Genomic DNA, 20,487 nt, shown 5'->3' with positions numbered 1-20,487 from the left:
GAAAAAGACTGCATCATAAATTTCTTTTTATCTAACCATCTGCAGGGAAACAATCTCCCAGCCAACCTGTACACTGAGCTATACTGCCATCTAGTGGACAGAACATTCAGAACATGACAGAAGCAGCACAAACATTCTGAATAGATTTTTTTTTTAATTTTTACAAATAACTTATCTGTTACAAAGACAGTTTTCCCAGCTAAAATCAAAAAACACTTTAGATGTCCAAATTATTTTTTTTTCATGTATTAAAACATGAATAAACTGCCTCTTCACACCAAGGTGCAGATAAAGCTGAAAACTGGTTTTTGGGGGTTGGAAAAAGAAAAAAGTATGACATTAAGTGCTTAAGAGACAAGAATTCATTTATAAATTCATAAATCAGTGAGTTAAAGTCATAGGAAATTTTAGGGGTTTAAAAAAAACAAACAAACTTGGATGTGACAGGGCAGGTTATTAATACAAAGGCACTAATGCAAGCCATTGTTTCACATAATCCACAGTTCCACAGTGAAACATGACAGGAAGTACATTTTAGAAAAACCCTCTGCAATAAAAGCTTAGGAGGATGAACTGCTCCAAAGCAAAGTGTGCAGAATAGACAGTTTGTTTTGCCTCACCTGCTCCCAACACGCAACAATCCTGACTGTAAGGCACAGGAACACCTTTAACAGAAATATATTCACTTTGACCTTTGGTACCTAACAAAAAGCCAATTCAGGCACACAGCAACGTGGAAACTGTTCCAGGAGCACTTTGACATGGTTCTTGATTGCACTGGAGAGTGAGTGTCTCTTTGCACTGAGGTGTCGTTGTCCTCCAAACATCAAAACTACATTCCAGTTGTCAGATAAGATGGCAGTTTGTTATTTACCCCTTCCCTCCCCTCTCCAAACCCACCCCCAACAGTCCCGAACGTAATTGGTGTCCTGGAAAACAAAAACACACACTCACGCTTACACTCGCACGCACACACATACACTCACGAAACAGGAAAAAAACAAAAAACAAAAACAAGACGCCTCCATCGCCTTCCACTTTTGCTGCATCTGCAGATCATACACAGGAACCTCAGCAATGACGCGGGCGATGAACGGGCCGGGCAGACGTAGCTTCATGATGACTGCGAGGGGTTTGAACAGCTCCACTCCTCTCCTTCTGCAAGGCTTCAACTCTCACAGAAATCAAAGCTTAAAAAGGGGGCACGGTGCTTATTTGGTTGAAAGAAGGGAATCAAAACAAGTTAATAAAAGTCTATAAAGCTATACTTACAGGAAATACAAGTGATTCATAGTGTGAGGAAGAACGGTTTTAAAAGGCACATTCTAAAATTATGTACAGTAAAAAGCTTGAGGGGAGTTTCTGCCTCCGTGTTCTGTACACAAACCATGCAACCGTTTTTTGTTTCGCGTTTTGGTAACTCACGATCAGAGACACAGAGAATGGCGCTGAGGAAAGTAGGCACGTTTGAGTGACAGCAACACTGGTGGTTCCTCCTTTGGCATCCACTACAAACAGCAAACAAACTTTAAAGTCCACGAGTTCCCTTCAAGTGGAGAACGGTGGCTCAACACAGTTCCCACCCCCCCTTCCCCAGTCATGCCACCACCACAGAAGAAGAAGGAAAGGGACAAAAAAAAAAGAAAAATCAGCAAAAGGCACATCTGTGTTGAGTGTGCATGTGCGCAATCACGCTGCAGGGCCACGCTTGTAATACTGTGAAGTGGGAGCAGCGAGGTATCCCCAGGGTGTAAAGTGTCACCTGTCGAGCAAGGGATGTGGGGAGAACGGGACCCCACACTATGCCAGTCTCTAAGGTGAGGTATCATCCGACTCTGCCAGCCTATATTAAGAAACGCAAGCTGTAAACACCATCCAGTCAAGCCTTCAATGGACAGTGTTCTACAAGCCTATAGAGAGGAGAAGAAAATAACAAAACAAAACAAAAAAACAAAAACAAACGGGCTGCACGATGTACGAGGACTATGCCCTGTCCCGGTTTTCATACATCTAGGAAGTAACAGACAGAGCCCGGGTCTGTTCTAATCTGCTAGAAGACAGGGGGGCAGAGGAAGGGGCAGCGCGTCGCAGCCTTGTTGGCTCAGAAGTTCCGCGGGAAATCGCACTGTTCACAGCGGATCAGGGCAGGGTGATTGAGGAAGGTGCAGGCTGTGCAGCTCCACTGCGTCCCCTCGTCCTCCTGGTCTGTGATGGGCTTCACACTCTTACTGCCCGTGTCTGAGAAGGAGAAGAGGAGTCGAGTGAGGGATGGGACAGATGTAACATCACAAGCGTAAGCATGCATTTATCAGCACTTAAATGTAGTATTCTGATAGTGCCTTGGTGTCAAGGAGAAGAGTCTCTAAAAGGCTGCCACTTCAACAAGCAGATCAGATGATGAAATAACAACAGCGTCCACTGTGTCTGTTTCATATTTGGAAACCCTCCTTTTTCATTTTTCAAGCTAAATGTTCAGAGACTGTGTGAAAAAGAGCTAAAATACTTTAAAACTGTTATTTATAGAAGACAGTTTTTACTCTGTAAGAACCCCCCCCCCCTCAAAGAAGACTGAAAGACAGGCTGATTCCAATATTTTCTCAAACACTTAATTCCAAACAACACCTATCTGGAGTTTCGAAAGTTTTGCAAATACCATAAATGAGGGTATGCTATTTGAACATGCATCACAGGGGCTTAGAAATCTGTTAAGCATGCAAAAGAAGTGCATACTCGATAGAAACAGGACTGAGAAGAACCACACAACCATTCCACTATGAGGTCACAGTATTTACACACCCTCTGCTGTGTGGTCCAGCTACAATACAGACATGCACATCAACACGAGGAGAAGTGTAGTGCACTGACTCCTGAACACATGCCGGCTTTAACCTTAGGACAAGGGTGTCAAACTCCAGTCCTCGAGGGCCAGTATCCTGCTTATTTTTGAGATATCCCTGCACTACCTGCTGCTGATTAGCTGGATCAGGTGTGCTTTCCCAATAAGAAGCTACAAGGGCAGATTAGGTGGAAAATAAGCAGGACAGCCGCCCTCCAGGCCTGGAGTTCGACACATGTGCCTTATGATATCAGGGGCTGTGGCCAGTGCAATGAGAAACGTCAGACATGCAACCTTTTTTAAACTTACCAATAGATAAAGTACCTTTGGGTTTGGGTGGGACAGGACCGAGGAATCCAATGTTGTCGTAAAAGTTATGGATTGCACCGGGATTAAAGTGTGGTCCTGTACACAAAAAGAAGCAGAATGGAACCAAGCCTTTCCCACACATTTCACCGCGTGTTGTATTTGTATAACTATGCACGTGACAAATAAAGAATCTTCAATCTAAAGGGACAGTATTGCAAAGGTATGATGTACTATTAGCATTAGGCACTAGAGAGGTCCTGAGAGGTACTTCCTAGCAGGGAGATCCCCTGACAACGACCTTCAAAGCATCTTTTCTGCACCACCAATAAGAAAGCTACAAGGTAAAAACAGCAAACCATTATAAACTATAAAAACAGCTAACTAACAGCCAGCTCTTGCAGGAATGGCTACAACATTTCCCATTTCACCCATAAAATGCTAGAATTCTGCTAATGCGTGCTGTTTGGGAAGAATTTACATTAGAGAGCACACACACACTATGAGTTAAATCAACAGAAACCTACACATTTGAGATACACTCATCAGGGCTCCATTCATTCTGGGTTATCTGATGAGCAGCAAAAGCTGAAACAAGGAGTCCAGAGAATGGGAGTTTGAATGTTTAAGATATCTAATTCATATCTAGACTTGCATGGCAGCCACTGGATGAGTAACAAGAGGTTGAAGCTGACTCCACAAGCTCAACAGGTTCCCCTATGGAAACTGAGTCTTACTTCCTCTAGATAGATCTTGTTAACTGAGTCAGTTTAAACATTTAGGGAGGGGCAAAAATCTCACTGCTATTATATCAAGTTGTGTGTGTAATTGTTGAATGCCAAAAATGTAACTAAAGTTCAAATTCAAATAATTAGCCTGCCTTGCTCCGAAAAAGCACTTAAAAAAAACAGGTTCTGAAAGAAAATATAATTTCTTCCAGGAGTTATAGGTAATCTTCTTTTTTACATCACACATGAACAAAGGTTGCAAACAATACATAGCATGGAGGACGCTAACAGCAAGTCAGTTTTACAGTCTTGCAACACCAAAAACTTTTATTTGTATCTTTGTTTCTATGTTTTTTCCCCCTTACTGCAAACTGTGGTGAAGTGAGTATAGGACAGGCAATCGCTGTCAGCAGATACCTAAAGCAAAGGTATCAGTATTGTATCCAAACTGCATTCAGTGCGATCAGTGCACCCCTACATTTAAAAACCATTTGGATCCATTCATCTTGATGGAGCTTTTCCATCAAGATGAATCCGTCTCTGAATAGCAGCTAAAATAATAAGGATATCTATGGAAGTGCCATGTATGATTTGCAACAAAGGTGTAATTCACTGAAATTAAAATTGGTGGGTGAAATTAAAACATTAAAATTTCACTGTTTTTTAACAGTCGGTAATACTTTAACAAAAATGATTCTGTGTTGCGATTTAAAAAAAAAAAAAAAAAAAAAAAAAAATCCCCAAGGATTATTTATGCCTTCCTTTTCACCTGTGCAGACCTGTTAGGCAGCGGCAGTGATCTGTCGGTAGTGGAGTGCTGCCAGGGGACCAATAAATCCCTTGTTACCCACCAGCTACAGGATGCAATTCAGGAAGAACTGGTAGTTAGCAGCACAATGGTAGCACTTTGGCTGCATGTGTCAAGAGGATGTGAGGAGGCCAGAGTGATGTGCTATTGCTGCCAGGCCTCAATCTGATCTGGCCTGCTTCATTTAATGACTTACTGTTGGCTTTATAATCTGAAAATACAGGCAGATACAAATAAATCAGAGATGGTGAGTCAGGCTCGTACCTTTTGTTTGAAGAAGATCAATTTCTTTGCTGAGGCAGTCTATATCAATCTGCAATGACCTGTTTTGGGATCGCAACTGCTTCATTTCATCAATCTGAAAGGGGAAAAAAAAGAAAGGGTTCAGACATGTAGCTTCAAATGTAGGTAGCTTGGAGTCAGTGACCTGTGACCGTGTCACGAGGAGAGCTGTTCCACTCTCCTCAGTAAACAACACTGAACCAAAGAGTTCCTGAGCTCAGACCACCATCCAATTAACCTTCCTCAGCTACTTTCTCCCCCACTCTGTTGACTCAACCCGATGAAAACAGCTGACTCGACAAAGCAGAAAGCACTGCTCTTTCTAAACCCGCAATATTACAACAAAAATCATAGACGTAAATGCAACAGCGATGGTAAGCTGTGCAGAAAATAAAAAGGGGTGTTTTCTTTTTTCTGAAAGTAGCTGCACAGCTCTAAAATGAACTGCAAAGTGAATCAGACAAAGTGTGTGCGCTATCAGCCAAATCATAAATGGACCCTGTAATCAACATATTTTCAGGGTGTAGGAGAACTGATGTGAATGGCAATATGACCCAGATAATGTGGTTTTGTCTATTCAGCCTTTTATCTATCAATAATAACCAGAAGTACATTTGGTTTCAGTTATGCTGATTCTTTAGCATTTTTATTTCTAAATCAGCTGCTGATACAATCATAATAAACTGTTTTTGTTTATAATCTGTTGATCTGCCAGTAAAAGATGTGGTTTATGAGACTTTTGACAATTCTCCTTTTCAAAGATTGTTCTAATCTGACTGGTTCAGCGAAGAGATCATTACCAGATTTCTACCCAGTTGAATACCTACGAGATATTTTGGACAGATGTGTTAAAAACTGCTCTCCACCCCAAAGATCAAAACAACAAGTGAGGAAAATGTTGCAATGAGCAGTGAAGCTCTTATGGCAGTCTGTTAGGTAGCATTTATGCACATGTTAAATGCTATTTAGAACCTGTGTAAGTAATCTTAAGCCTCAATACCAAGCAACACTAGCTCACAGTTAGCTAGCTAACAGCAGCTCCACCTAATTAGAAATATCACCAACTTCATGCACCAGATTCAACTACAAATGTTTTAAAAAAGACACTCCCACAAAAACACACACACCATAGACTTTTTTTTTTTTCTGGTAACTAACAAATTCTCCTTACAGAAGGAATTTGGGAAGCTGAGTTCGATCTCTCCAGACGTCTCCTGGTCAGGTCATTCTCCATTTCATTGACCTCTTCTTTTAGTTTCTCCAGCTTCTTCTTCTTCATCTCCAACTCATGCCACAGCCTCTCCATTCGTGCCTTCTGATGCACCAACAATGCTAAAAGAAAAGAGACAAACACAAAGAAGACTCAGTAACAATTATTATCAATGAGAAATGACAACATAATTTAACCTGATTTGTACAGGAAGGAGGGTGATATCCATGAAAAGTTCAAGAAAAACTCATTAATAAAAATTATAATAATGATTGTAGCAGTTTGTAACAGATTGTAACAGTTGTAGCCGCAGCTGCCCTGGGGCAGACTGACAGAAGCGAGGCTGCCATATCGCACCATCGGCCCCCCTGGCCATCACCAGTAGGCGGTGGGTGAAGTGTCTTGGCCAAGGACACAACGACAGAGACTAAGTAAAGAACAAAAAAAAAATGCTGACAACAAGCCATTCAAGCAGCACTGTGCTCGTGGGTATAAAGTAACAACACATTTTCAAATGCACCACAGACTGCACACAACAGTCAAACCAGTTTAGATAATTCTCTTCCCATAAAGACAGCCTTGTGTAAGGAGAGACGGCGAAGCAACATTAGAATCCTCACTGCTGCCTTTCATCACCTATTGTGGTAACACAAGGAGATGAGACTTATTCTGATTAGCAAACTGCTGCAGGCAAATTCTGCCTTAACCATGCACATAATGTACTCAAGTCTCTACAGTACATTTCCCATAATTCATTAAAGTTCTTGCACTTTCTGACAGGTGGCAACACCTCCTTCACAGGCATTCTACGATAAACAATTCTCTCCTGCAATACACAAACACACGCCACTACACACTGAGGAGTTATAACATGATGGCCCACAGAGTCCTCCAGTATTTAATTAATGTACCTGATTCATGGATGTGAGTGAAAGGTTATCAGGTGAATCAGTAGACTTGTTTTCAGTCGATTTTTTTCTTTTTCTTTGTTTTCAAAAGGATAAAAAGAATTAACAGGACCAGTAGACATTACGATTGGCAGGAGTTCAACAATCAACGCCAGGTTTGTTTACCAACTCCACTTGTAAGGTTCCCTCCAACTTCATCCACTTCCTGAAGATCAAAATCAATTTGATTCGAGGCTGTTGTGACATAATAGATGAGATCCAGCATACACTGGAGAGGCAAACTGCGATAAATATTTACTCACACGTTACTTTACTGACTACTGGAAGTGATAAACTGAGGTGTCTCTCGCCATCCATCTCCTCCTGTGTTCCCTCTCCTCCTGCTCAGTGCAGAAGTGCCTTAAATATGTGTTCTATTTGTCAGCGACAGGTGACCTTTTTGGGTGCAAAAGAAGTCGGAATAACCCCCTGTAAACATTTTATGGATAAATTTATGTTCTAAATTGTCTGACGCGTATTTAGTAAATTATGGTCCTTATTAGAATTAAGAAGGACAACGCTTCATGTTGGGCCAATGTTATAATTGACAAGTCACTGTCGTAAAGGTGTGCAGCATGTACCATAGACATCACTCACTGCTTTTGGACTTTGCATTTAGAAGTGCCATTGTCACTTTTTTGTCCAAAAGAGGTAAAGTGCCAAGTTACTGGCTAAAATTAACAATGCTGAATAACCAGCTGCAGCCGTACACTGTACTGGGACTGAAGCACAAACTTCAGTAATCCTCCAGTAAGGTACAAACACTGCAGAGCAGTTCAGTTCAGTGACAAACGAAACTATGGCCCAGCCCTGTGTCAGCACACCTGTCAATCAAGGTGATCACACCCACAACTCCAGAATTCAGACGGATGAGTTACCGATACAAAAAAAAAAAAAAAAAAAAAAGTGGCTGTTGCCCCAGAGGGCAGAACCAACTGTTTAACAGTTATGCAATACCACTAATGTTATTCCACTGCCAGACAATAACACACATTCTTGGTGACTGATGGTAGTTAACACAGTTATGTTCAACTAACAGTTATGTGGTGACAGGTGTGTCTGCATAGCACCAACTTCCAAAGTGACCTTGCCATTCAAAACAGTAGGGGATAACATTTTCCCAAACCAGTGAGGATAAACTGATGGAAAACTGCACTGATGAGGGTCAATGGTAGAGGCAGCATGCCTGGTGTGAAGCCCCTCTTGGTGATAGTCACCACAGTGCAGGAGCCATAGCTGCTGACTCACTCACAATACAGTGAAAAGCCCAAAAAAGGAAACAGCAGTGTGCTCTGACATGTTTGACTCACACAACAGAATCTGCAAGTCTCAGGCGATGGTGGAGCAAATGCAGCATTTATTGTGGAGGACTCACACTAGAGTCATGATCACACCGGCCCCCACTCAGCGAGTCACCTTTGCTTTTCAACTTTGTGGAGATGAACACAACATGTTTCCACTATGGCTGAACAATACTGACAGCAAGCATAGACAGTTTGGCTCAGGAAATGCACTGCAGAGGGTCTTATGGGAAAAAAAGCAGCATACTTGATAGTTAAATGACTTTCTTGGCAGAAGTCTGTGGAAAAGGTATTTTGGCCTACTGAGAATAGAGGAAACCTGAATAATATTTGTTAATAAAAACAAAACTCAAATGAGATCAACATACACTGGAGGACTGTTGAAGATATTAACCCGCTGTACCTTGGCTACATAGTCAATAAACTGTAAACCAAACATTTCTAACCAGATTTCAGAGGTCTATATGAAATACGATTCACAGTGTAAACAGTTTCTGGAGCTTTGTGTCTGTTCAGTAAAAAGCTGAACAGAGAACAGAATAAGTCTATATATAAAGCATTATAAAACAGAAGATGCTTTCTATGCAAACAACTAAGAAATGCTACAATGTCAGCATTGTAAAAATAGTACAGGAGTAATTTTAAAATGGGAATGACCTTTATTATTGATGCTACTGTGTATTTCTTACCTTGTGTGTATGCTGCATCATCAGAGCCCATGCTGAGTCTGCGAGGTTCACTCTGTCTCTCCCGGTGTGGCGAAAGTGGGTCTGAGAGATGCTGGGGGTCTGTCTCCACGAAGTGGTGGTCTTGGGGTAGGCCGAGGAGATTGTTGACGTCAAAAGTCGGGGACACGACTCCAGGGGACACAGCTGGGGGTTTGTTAGGAGACACTGTGATTTTAAAAGTGTATTTGGTGTTGGGCTGAGTGACCACCACGCGTGGGGAAGAAGCTGTACCCCCTCCTCCCACAGAGGGGCGAGATTTAGGTGGATGATGGTGGATGTAGGCAGGGCCCATGCTCACTTGACCCCCTATGTTCCTGGCACCTGAGGGCCCCTGTAAGGAAGGGTTTGTTGAGATGAAGAGTGTGTGAGGATTCCTACCCAACTTGGGCTGTGGGCGGGAGCCGGCTGAGGCAACAATGACTTCCTCGGAGGGAGTGGTAGCAGCAGTAGAGATGTAAACAGTGGGACCCGAGCCTCCGATTGACAGAGGGGTGGCAGGGACAGAAGCTGCCCCAGCAGATGAAGAGGAAGAGGAAGGGCAGGAGGACGTGGAGGATGAGCGGGGCCCGCTGCTCGTCCGCAGCACAGCTGTTGTAGAATTGCTCCTTTGGGGAGATTCAAGTTTGATCTCTATCTGATTCTTCCGTGGGCCGGTGGAGATGTTCTGGATATTGTACTGGCTGATCGCAGACAGGGAGCTGGGCATGACCGAAGAGGAGGAAGAGGAAGAGGAGCATGATGAGACACCAGAGGAAGAGGCCTGACTTCCAGTAGGAAGAAAGGAAGGCGCCTGGGGATTTGTAGGTGAGCTGATGGGCATGTAGACGTGAGAAGTTTGATGGCCCTGGGTCTGGGGCTGTGAGGTATGAGAGGAGGAGGAAGGGTGCTGAGTGCCGGACCAGGAGCCAGACAGGGAGGAAGGATGTGAGATCTGGTAGATCTGCTGCTGAGGCTGGGAAGTGGGGCTGTACTGGGCCCTGCCTCCCTGCTGCTGGTTTTGCCGTGTCGTACCGGACTGGCTAACATAAGGCCGAATGTAAATAGAGTTACCCTGTGGACTGCTTAGGCCCGACTGTGGCCCACCATGTATGTGCAAAGAAGTAGGGGTGTTGCGTCCTGTCTGAATGTTAGGGGCTAACGTCACGGTGATTGGGTTGAAGCGTGGTGTCTGCTGGGAACCCATAGCTGGTGCTTTGCCACCCAGAGGGTAGAGTCCAAGGTGCTGTGGAGGCTGCGGTTTACGCGGGGGCTCCATCACGCCAAATACATTGAAATTGGAGGGCACCTGCACTGGGGCTGACTGGGGCTCCTGCTGAAAGAAGTCACTGTTAGTGGCCTGGCCTGTAGAGAGGGGCCCTTCGCTCAGGCTGTGGGCCAGAGTCCGGCTGCCGTTCATTCTCAGGCTGTCCCGAACCGGGCCCACATGCACATTCTGAGGCTGCAGGTCCAGGTTCAGTTGGGTCATGTGATTATGGAGCCTGCTGAAGCTGGGGTCGTCTGAAAAGCTCAGGTTCCCTTCTTCGCTGTACAGGTAACCCGGACTGACTTGGGACAAGTATTCACAGCAGGCGTCTAAATTGTTGTTATTCTGCAGGAGAGAGAAGAGACAGACTTGTTAGGCAACATGTGTGTTTGTTTCATGTTTACTTCCTTACAGGAAGATGAAAAAACTAAGATGCTTACACCATTTCCATTTTTGAGAATAGCATTTTATGGCCAGGTTGAAAGAAATAATAATACACAGGTACTGAAAATACAACACAATACGCAGACCTACAACAACACAACTACTGAAAAATTGCATGCAGGGATCAATGCTGTAACAAGGGGTGTGGAGCTTGTTTTCTTGGCAGCACCGCTGTCATGCAACAACTAACATACGAACCACAACTTCAGTAGCTCATCCAACTCATGAGTCAACATAATTCACAAGTTACTGCCAATAAAATGATAAAAGAGACCTTGGCATCAATTATGATGAAGACTTTTGAATTGATCATTGTGTGCAAGTTTAATTCTTTTTTTTCTCTCTCTCTCTTTTTTTTTTTTTTGGCAAGTTTAATTCTGATTAATACTGTAGATGGTGTAGTAATTCTATAGGGGACTAACAGAACATGGATGCCTCTCCATGGCATAATCTCTTTGGTCTTTCAAGCACGGGAGTTAAAATTAGTCCGTTATTTATTGTTAAGACACAAAAGTCCCTTTTCCAGTAGTACCTACTTGGATCGACTCGCCACGGTTCAGGGCTTTTCATCAGTACCTGGTACCAGGTGATCTGAGTAGGTACTAATGGAAAAGGAGCTAAATTGGTAAATGGCCTGCATTTGTATAGCGCTTTTTCTAGTCCCTAAGGACCCCAAAGCGCTTCACACTACATTCAGTCATTCACCCATTCACACACTGGCAAGCTACATTGTAGCCACAGCTGCCCTGGGGCACACTGACAGAGGCGAGGCTGCCGGACACTGGCGCCACTGGGCCCTCTAAATTGATTTTGGTTTAAGATGAACCACCAGCTGTTACTCCCAACTCTACAAACTTGAACTACACTTTAGTCAATTCACTCAGTGAGTTTTGGGGTTTCTTTTTGTTTTTGTTCTTAAATGCACTACCAGATCATATCACACTTGACATCTTTCTAAACTGCGACAACTGATTTTCACCAATCAAAAACCTTGTTTAAACAAAAAAACAAAAACAAAAACCCAACAACCTGATAATCGACTCAACTCATTTCATCCTGAGCATGATCATCCAGAGTATACAAAATACTAGACATGTTTTATCAAGGCTGGACTAAAGATACTAATTTCTTTAGAGTAAGGTGAAAAAAAAACGTAACCTTGGTTGCCCAAGCACAATCAGGAGGTAAGCTTACACACTGCATCATTTTGGCCCACTCTCCTTTATGCCATAACATTCTTAGCTGAATTCATTGTTAGTACACTACTATCCTGTCCCCAGGCATGAAAACTGCTTTGTCTTGTTCAACAGCTATCTCAATTTATGCTGTTTTCTTTGTTGCATTCACTTCTAAGATACCAACACTGAGCCACTGACAGTTGATACAAAACACACAGACATGAAGCAAAAACACCATAAATTATGCAGACTTTATTTTCTTTCACATAATTGCGAGCAGAGGTGTTTATAACGCCCTTACCTGCAGAACACACTGGGAGACAACACCTTCTGGGACTTCAGGGAACTTTTGGCGCAGGTCATGCAAAACCTGAATGTCAATCTGGTGGCTTCCCTGGGCCATTCGTATGATGCCAGGTCTGTTTGTTCTGTTCAGCACACGGGGAAGTCAGTCTCAGCAGCAAACTGCCTTCATTTTGAACATCTTCTAAATTGAAACAAAGAAAGGAAGGAGAGAATCTGATAAGGAAACAACACTCTCTCATGGTGCTTCTGTCAAATAGAAACATCTCTTTCTCTGTACAGACAATACTCTGACCACCATTTCACCATTATGAGTTGTATAACGGTGTTTTGTTAATATTCAGTAAGGAATCTGTCCAAGAGGCAGAAAAGGAGCAAATGTGGTCTATTGCAAATTTTCTCTAAAAGACATCCGTCAGTCGTTTGAGGTCGACTTTTTCATTATTGCCTGGGAGCTTTCAAAACAAAATTTCAGAGATGTTCAATGAGAACAGACAGCATTCATTTCAAAAGCCCTTCTCCCCACAAAGCTCCTTAATAAAAGAGTAGCAAAGGGAGGAAACCACCTCCAACTGACTACTGAGAAAAAACCTTTCCAACTCATCTCAACATCAACATTCACTTATTACAGAAAAGAAAAGGGCCTGAAAACCAGCGTAGTGTGGATGCAGATCTTCATATAGACAGGCAGCTGTGCAGAACAGTTGATTCCTCAGAATCTCACTGTATGATAAAGACAGAGCTAAAGGGCTGCATGCCATTTGTTAGTTTCCCTTCCTGCACACATAAATTGTGAACCACTGAGAGAAACATTTGTGAGCCACAGTAATAATGCTGCTGCTTTGTTATGTTTTACAGCTTTTGAACAAAGCGCTGTTGGAAAATGACTAAACAAACATGAAGAGTATGAAACTGCACATTTATATCTCCAAGCTAAACTGCTACAGAATAACAATGGACTTAATTTTTTGCCCCTTTAGTGCAAACTAAACATTTCTCCTTCCAGCTCTTCAAATTTGGTCTAAAGGGAATCTTTGAGGTTTTTACTTATTTCCTCTCATAATTTGAAATTCACTACATACTTGCAACAACAGTGAATGCAAAAATTAAACAATGCCAAAGCATTTTGACGTCAGGATTCGTAACCACTTCGAATGCCATAAATGCTCTGTTCTGTAAGCACAGAAGCCCCACCAACCTGGTCTTCAAACCTGTATGTGAGAGGCAGCCAATCACAACAGTGGGTTAAAGAGAGTAAAGCCTTACAGAGGGAACAGCTAAGCCAGCATGTTAGTTTGTAAAGTGCAAAGTTAGTCTAGTGGAGACTTGAGCAAATTAAACACATTTAATTAAGATTACATCTGATAGTTATGGTTTGATTAAAATTTACTGATGCATCTCGATATCAGAAGCACTTCTATATTGGCATCAGCCATTATCACCCCTGCTGACACTAGCTGATATACAGTAAATAAAATACTGATATCAGGGGCTGACGTATTTGCTGTCTACCACCAATTTTGCTTTGGCTATACATTTTCATAGGCAGTGAGATGAAGAGCTAAAACACAAAACTCAAAAGGTGAAGCACCTACAGAAACCAAACAAACGAGAAAGCAATACTGGTATCATCTATCTTTCAAATTGTTGCATTGGCCCTGAATTTCACAACCATGTTTGCCTACTTGAAAAGGATTCTGCTGCAAGAAGTTAAATTCTACTTTTGGCACACACTTCTTATATTTAGTGTACCATCAGTAAGTCAGCTTGTATTAGTAAACACTTTTCTGTATAGTTCAAAATATAATAAACACCACGGGCTCCAAACCAGGACTAAAGAAAAAAAGAAAGAAAAAGAACAGAAGCTGAGTATGTTTTAAAAGACCAAGTTGGCTGGTAGGTTGTACTTCATTCAACGTATAAGCTTTACTCATACCTGGGAACTTGCCAAAGCAACCACACTTTACTACTAGCCACTGTGCAATTTCTCGAGCAGTCAACGCACTGCAGTCATCTTTCCTGCAAAAAACCTTTTCTATAATCCCGCTTCTCCACCATTATCCTGCTGTGTGAAGGAAGCACAAGCAGACAAAAGTGAACGCAGCAGCCATGAGAACTTCAAAGCGTTAGTTCATGACAGCCATGTTTAGTCTTCTCCCACACTTTTCTTCTAACCACACTCTTTCGAAACAGCTTTCAGTGGGAGGTTCAAATATGCCAATCACAACATTGTGACACATGAAGCACACCCTGTTGTGTTTGACGCCAGTCAATGCTAAAAAGGAATTAGTGATACATCTCAACAGCAATCCTAACATGAGATTTAAAAGTGAAATCATTTACAGAGACTTAAATACACTTACTTAATGATGAGAGAAATCATGAGTGTACTTCAACCTCACTGGGATCTTATTTCAGCCAAGAAGCAGCTGTTTTTGCCTTATCTGTGAAATGAGGATGTGTAATGTCATAACTTCAAAGTTGTAAATCAGTTCTGCAAAACATCCGTCTATAGCTGAAAGCAGTAGGAGGACCTATTTGCTACTGTCAATCGTAGGGTGGCAACTGCAAAGAAGTGCTGAAGCTCCTTTTCGTGTGAGAGACTAAAAATCCATAGCAGGCAACATGAAGTCAAAGCTGAAGATCTCCTTAGAAGAGCACTACCAGCATAGACAGTCATGTTTTCATCTAAAAAAGAAAATATATTTTCTTTCACAGAGATACAACTTATGATATTCTCCACTTATGAAAGACTTTTCTTTCCAGGTCCTCTTGAAAGAGAAGAACCATTAAAGTCTTGATAAAACTTGTCCATTACATAAGAATTTAAAATAACTGTCAGTGCTTTCTTTTGTCTTCTGAAATACAAGCAAATGGAAAGCTTTGCAAGTATGCCACCAGACTGTGGAATTCATTTAGAGGGTGTCGAAAAGAAGCACAAAGTGCAGCTTGATGAGCAACTAACTGCAAACCAGAGGAAAACAGTGTGCCGCATCTCAGATTACATGTTTAGAGTAAAGCCTACTACTCCAGTAAAGCATGCTCCGTCTCCACCAGCACACGAAGCTAATAAACCCACAAGAAAATGAATCCTTTTAAGTAGTCAACTTAGGGAAACTAATATATTATCAGTGTATATTTACCTGTTTGACTTACAGGCTAAGAGGATGCATGAGTGCAGGGAGCCAGAGGGCAACAGTCCACAATTTAAACTCCACTTAGAGAGCTGCAGCACAGCCGTTGTGGGACAATGGGAAAGGAAATTCGCTGTTTGGCGGCTGACCCAGTTACAGGTCAACAGCATGGTTAGATTGTTTCCCGACTTCAAAAAAAAAAAAAAAAAAAAAAAAAACAGAAAAGAAAAGAAAAGAAAAAAGAAGGGGGAAAAAAGGTCCACACCTCTTCACTCTAGGTAATTATAGGTCTGTGAGCGGCCCGTGTATTAGGGGTTGCTCTGACAGGAGCAGATCAGTGCTTGCTGTCCCTGAAGGCAGCAGTGGAACGATGCCTGAGGCAGCACAGATAGAGACAAAGCTCCCATTGCTTAGGGTGTTATTCACTGTGCCAAAGCATTGACCCACAGCCCCACATTCATTTCTGGCAGTAGCAGGCCTTGCCATGCTACATCAATGGAGTCATTCACTACGCAAGACTGAATGCTCCTAAAAACGTCCAAATCAATTAAAGTTTAAATAAAAGGGGAATAAATCATCAACAGGAGCTCTTGGCAGCAATATCAGTCCAGCACCCGATGCTTGTGCAATCCCCCCCTCCCAAAAAAAAGTTAGCTGACAAAAAAACAAAAACAAAAAAAACAAAACAAAAACACACTGAATTACAGCTGGGCCATATCATACCGCTCACGGTAATACCGGTATAATGTTGGGCAACGATAAGAAAATGAAATATCGCGATAGAATATGGGTAAAACGCGCATGTGCAGTGCCTTTGTACCTGCACCGCTTGATGGATTCTCGGAGCATTACAGCTATCGTAGGCAGGAGCCTCGCGGAGTGATACGTACTGTGCTTCAACATAATATTACCTCTTTTGAAGTTTTGTGGATATTATACATGGTTATGCTGAGGATGTTGGCCAATTCCCACTGGAAATACCTTTTGGTTAAACTGTCAGCAAGGTTTTGCATTTGCACGGTTAAATTTTTATATAGCTTTAATGCACATAAAAAACAGCTGCTTGTTCAAGTGAAAATACATTATTAGTGCAAAAAACCCCATCAAAGTTGTGAAGTTATAAAGTAATTTGTCTAGTGTCAGTTATATTGTTATCGCAAATTTTCAAATGTGTTATCGTGATAAATATTTTTGGTCAGATCGCCCTGCTCTACTGTGAACAATAAAATGTCATGTCGTACTATCTACTGATTGCAGATAGTGGAATGCATGATGGTAATTGTTTAGGACAGTGCTGAGCTCGTCATGTCAAGTCTTCAAATGACTGATCTTCTGCAGAAATGGTAGCTCAAACATTAAAAACATACAGGTTGAATCCAAAACGTCCCCTGCAGCTTTAAGGAGCAGCACAGCAGCACTGCATGAAATATTTCTGCTGTGTCTTGGTCCAGCAAAACCTAAACAAATGAAGACGCTAATTGGTAGCCTGTCCCTCCCTCACCCCAAACTCACATGTATGTGTAAGTTTGTGTGTGCATTAAGCAAACACACTAACACAGGCATGGACATGTCGTACTTGAAAACATCATGCACAGTCAGCTACTGCTAAACGCAGTCACAGGACCAGTATCCACTCCTGTGAGTCATGACTGTGGCAAATTATTCTCAGAATAGCAAAGCAAGCTGCTTACTTACCGACTTAGAATAATGTTGCACATAAGCAACATATTTACAACACAGAGCTCTCAATAAGGCCAATCAAATCAGTTTAATTACACTTCAGATAGCAAGGAATGCACTAAAGATAACGCAAAGCTGTAGATCAAATGTGCTGTACTACACAGTGTAAGATTTATGATTATGCTGAGCTATAATGCAACTTGCAGCTGTCTGCTTCCATTTATTCACATTATTGTGTATTACTCACATATACGTGTTCTTAAAGAACGCAACCTGACTCATACTTTTTGCTCCGTTTCATTTCATTTCGATGCAATGACTTTGACCAATCACAGGCCTTACCTTGCCTCCCACAAACCATAGAAATGCATGGAAATTTTACTGAGGAGTCTAGTCTTAACAAAAGAGCTCTCAAGTCATCAAATAAGCTGTGACCACCTGAATCAAAGTGATTTCTCACCATATTAATGTCACAAGTCAGAGTAAAATAAACTTTAAGATACACTGCAATTGTGTAAGGAATCTTGAGACAACTGTTCAAGAAGACACACACACACACACACACACACACACACACACACACACACACACACACACACACAATGCCTCCTGAACAGAAACAAACCACACACATTAAGTGCAGAACCCAAACTGCCATCCACTGTGCCATGAAGCCTGGGCCTCAAAGGCCATGCAGAGCTGGGATCAACTCTGCTCAGCTTTTAGTTGCTCGCTTTTGAAAATAGGGACATGAAATTGTTCATGTGCAAGCGTGTGTGTGCGTGCATGCGTGCGTGTGCAGGAAATCAAAAATTCTTCAAGACCGCAGCCTGCAGATGGTAGTTGATTGGAAGCAGGCAAGAGCACCAGCTCCCCAGGTTAACCAACCCCTCCCAAGGCACTGTGGGAAACTGGGAGGTCTTAGAAGTGCGAAGACATGCCTTTCTCGAGAGGCCTCTCTGTGCAACCATGGACTGACAGCTTTTTCCAACTTTTTATTTTCTTCTGTAAACACCATACAGGTAAAACAGCTGGCCCGTTGTGTCCATCTTTGCCTAATAAGGGAAGGAAAGGAAATGAACTCACCTCCTTTTATATATATAAAAAAAAAAAATCCTCCTCCACCTACCTCTTCAGTACAAAATGTCTGTGGGCAGCACATTGCTGAGCTCATTAGCCAGGTTTTTAGAGTACAAATGTGTGTGTTCCATCACGCAGCCGGCCTACAGCTGTTTTCACCTGCAACCACCTCGACCACGAGCAGGAAGGTGGCAGGATGCTAGTCCATTAACAAATCTAATTAAAAATACAACTGTAGCTATGCTGCTAGCTGACAACAGTTATTTCCAACCTGTAGCTTTTAAAGGCCTGAAAAGGGAAGAAAAAAAATAATAAAAAAGTAAGACAATAAACTGTTTATTTGTAGTAAAACTGGCAAGTCATTAAGAACACATTAAAAATGACAGACTGATTTAGTTGAGGTGCTCTCTGTTACCTTTCGTAAGCAGGTTTATGCCATTTCCACACTGGCTTACTTTTCAAAGCTGGAAGCTATGTTCATCTTTTATCTACAGTCTGTGGCTAAAACATAACCTGTATTAAGCATTACAAAGCTACTGAGTTGACTTCTTCAATTCCTTTCGTAGTGCAAACTAGGGCTGAACGATTATGGAAAATAATCTAATTGCGATTTTTTGCCCCAATATTGCGATTGCGATGCGATATGCGATTATTTTTTAAGGTCTTTGTCTTCTGTATTATTAAACAAAGACAAGCAATACATCATATAGTATGGCCAATACTATATTACATTAATTTTAAACTGTTCTTTCCTGGAAGACAGACCTCTGTTATGATGACATGAGGTGATGCATGAATTGATGACTGACATTTTTATTTAACTTCTTCAATCACAACAGTATATTTGAACATACACAATAGTTTATTTTTAGCTTACAAACATCTGAGCATAAAGTGCTGACAAGGAACCCTGGTGTAAACATTAAAATGAAAGTCAGTACAATGTGCAGATTGCAGAAATATACATAAAAAAAATCAGTGGCTTTACCACACTCAGTTTTTCGACATCTGTGAACTACTAGACAGTCATTCAATTAAAAAATAATATTAAATAAATAAAACTAATAAATAAAAAATACACACATCTTACTGATCTCTGCAGTCAGTAACATTACACATAAAGTGCAAACATAATAGCAATTGTATAAACACACACACAAACACGCCTTTAAAACTTAAAGGCGTGAAATTGGACGGTCTAGCCTTCTGACTAGTTCTGATTAGCGTCACCGCTGTCTCGGTGGAGTTTAATAAACTCGGCCGTCTGCTTCTTGCTATCTAAAATATAACCAGACACTGGTGTAAATTCTCGACTGTCTCATACTTCTGTTTAATCAGTTTTCTGTTTGACGTTTAGTCAGCTGTGTGAAAACCAAGGAGGAACCCACCCGGTGGATTAATAAAGTTTTATTTTATCTAATCTAATAACTTTAATCTCAGCCAAACCGATTTACTCACGAACAAACAAAACACTGAAAAAAGCCCAACAATAACATTTTTAGGTTGTCTAAGTGACTTATATATTACGTTTAACCCGAGCAGCGAAACTCCGCGGTGATCTGAAAATGATGTGCCGGGAGTTGCCTCTCGGCCGCATCAGTAACCCTCGAGCTCCCGGCTAGCTGTCGAGCTAGGTAGGGTAGCAGACGCCTCTGAAAACGTCGAAGCACTTTTGCAAATATGGGATATCTTGATAAACCGAGCAGATATTTGATGTTTACACAACTACTTTCTCGCCTGAAAATATGTTAAAAGTTTATTTTGTGACCCAGAAAGATTAGTATGAGTAATTTTAAAACTTAGTAGCGGCCGCCATTGCTGGAAACTGGAGTTTGGCTGGGCCGCGCTATGAATTCTGGGATATGGTAGTAATTTGGACAGCCTTCGGCGCGTCGCTGTGACGTAATCGGTCTACAAATGCGGCCTCAGGAGGATGCAGCCCATGAATTTGGACATGTCCAGAGTATAATCGCAGCCTTTGCGGTTAGAAAATTGCACTTGATCATGTCGCGATATTATCGCAAATGCGATATATCGTTCAGCCCTAGAATTCTCGACAAACAAAAAGAATTATGTTTACCTCTTGCAAAAAAGTTTGAAAAACCTTAGACTTTGAAGACGCTTACTTGCCAACAATGGGGAGAAAATAAAAACTGCTTACAGACAACTTATTGAAAAATGAGAAGCTAGTTACTATAAACTAACCTGTCTTCCAACTGTATATCCATATGTTAAAACAAATTATGAGGACGTCAACTATCCACAACTACATAAACAGG

The 20,487-nt window shown here is 41.7% G+C and overlaps 1 protein-coding gene across 5 annotated transcripts in view; it reads right to left on the bottom strand.

The window, feature by feature from the left end:
• Nucleotides 1–134: 134 nt before the first annotated feature.
• tab2 (TGF-beta activated kinase 1 (MAP3K7) binding protein 2) overlaps nucleotides 135–20,487 on the bottom strand; it is a 42,788-nt gene continuing 22,435 nt past the window's right edge. Inside the window, exons 1-8 of one of the 5 annotated variants that reach the window (XM_042223158.1) lie at nucleotides 18,782–18,795; nucleotides 14,678–15,110; nucleotides 12,313–12,498; nucleotides 9,108–10,734; nucleotides 6,132–6,292; nucleotides 4,943–5,036; nucleotides 3,146–3,241; nucleotides 135–2,238 (exon numbers count right to left, since the gene is read on the bottom strand). In XM_042223158.1, coding sequence (XP_042079092.1) covers nucleotides 2,102–2,238; nucleotides 3,146–3,241; nucleotides 4,943–5,036; nucleotides 6,132–6,292; nucleotides 9,108–10,734; nucleotides 12,313–12,414 — 2,217 coding nt within the window. In that variant the 5' untranslated portion in view covers nucleotides 12,415–12,498; nucleotides 14,678–15,110; nucleotides 18,782–18,795 and the 3' untranslated portion in view covers nucleotides 135–2,101. Of the gene's footprint in view, nucleotides 2,239–3,145; nucleotides 3,242–4,942; nucleotides 5,037–6,131; nucleotides 6,293–9,107; nucleotides 10,735–12,312; nucleotides 12,499–14,677; nucleotides 15,111–18,781; nucleotides 18,796–20,487 lie in introns of those variants that run through there. The other 4 variants (XM_005931066.3, XM_005931068.3, XM_014336416.2 and 1 more) reach the window with 4 other exon arrangements.

Source organism: Haplochromis burtoni, unplaced genomic scaffold (genome assembly GCF_018398535.1).
Source record: "Haplochromis burtoni strain Fernald_Lab_line unplaced genomic scaffold, NCSU_Asbu1 Contig_103, whole genome shotgun sequence".
NCBI classification, from domain to species: domain Eukaryota; kingdom Metazoa; phylum Chordata; class Actinopteri; order Cichliformes; family Cichlidae; genus Haplochromis; species Haplochromis burtoni.
The sequence above is the reverse complement of the archived record's forward strand: the minus strand, read 5'-3'. Positions and strand labels throughout refer to the sequence as shown.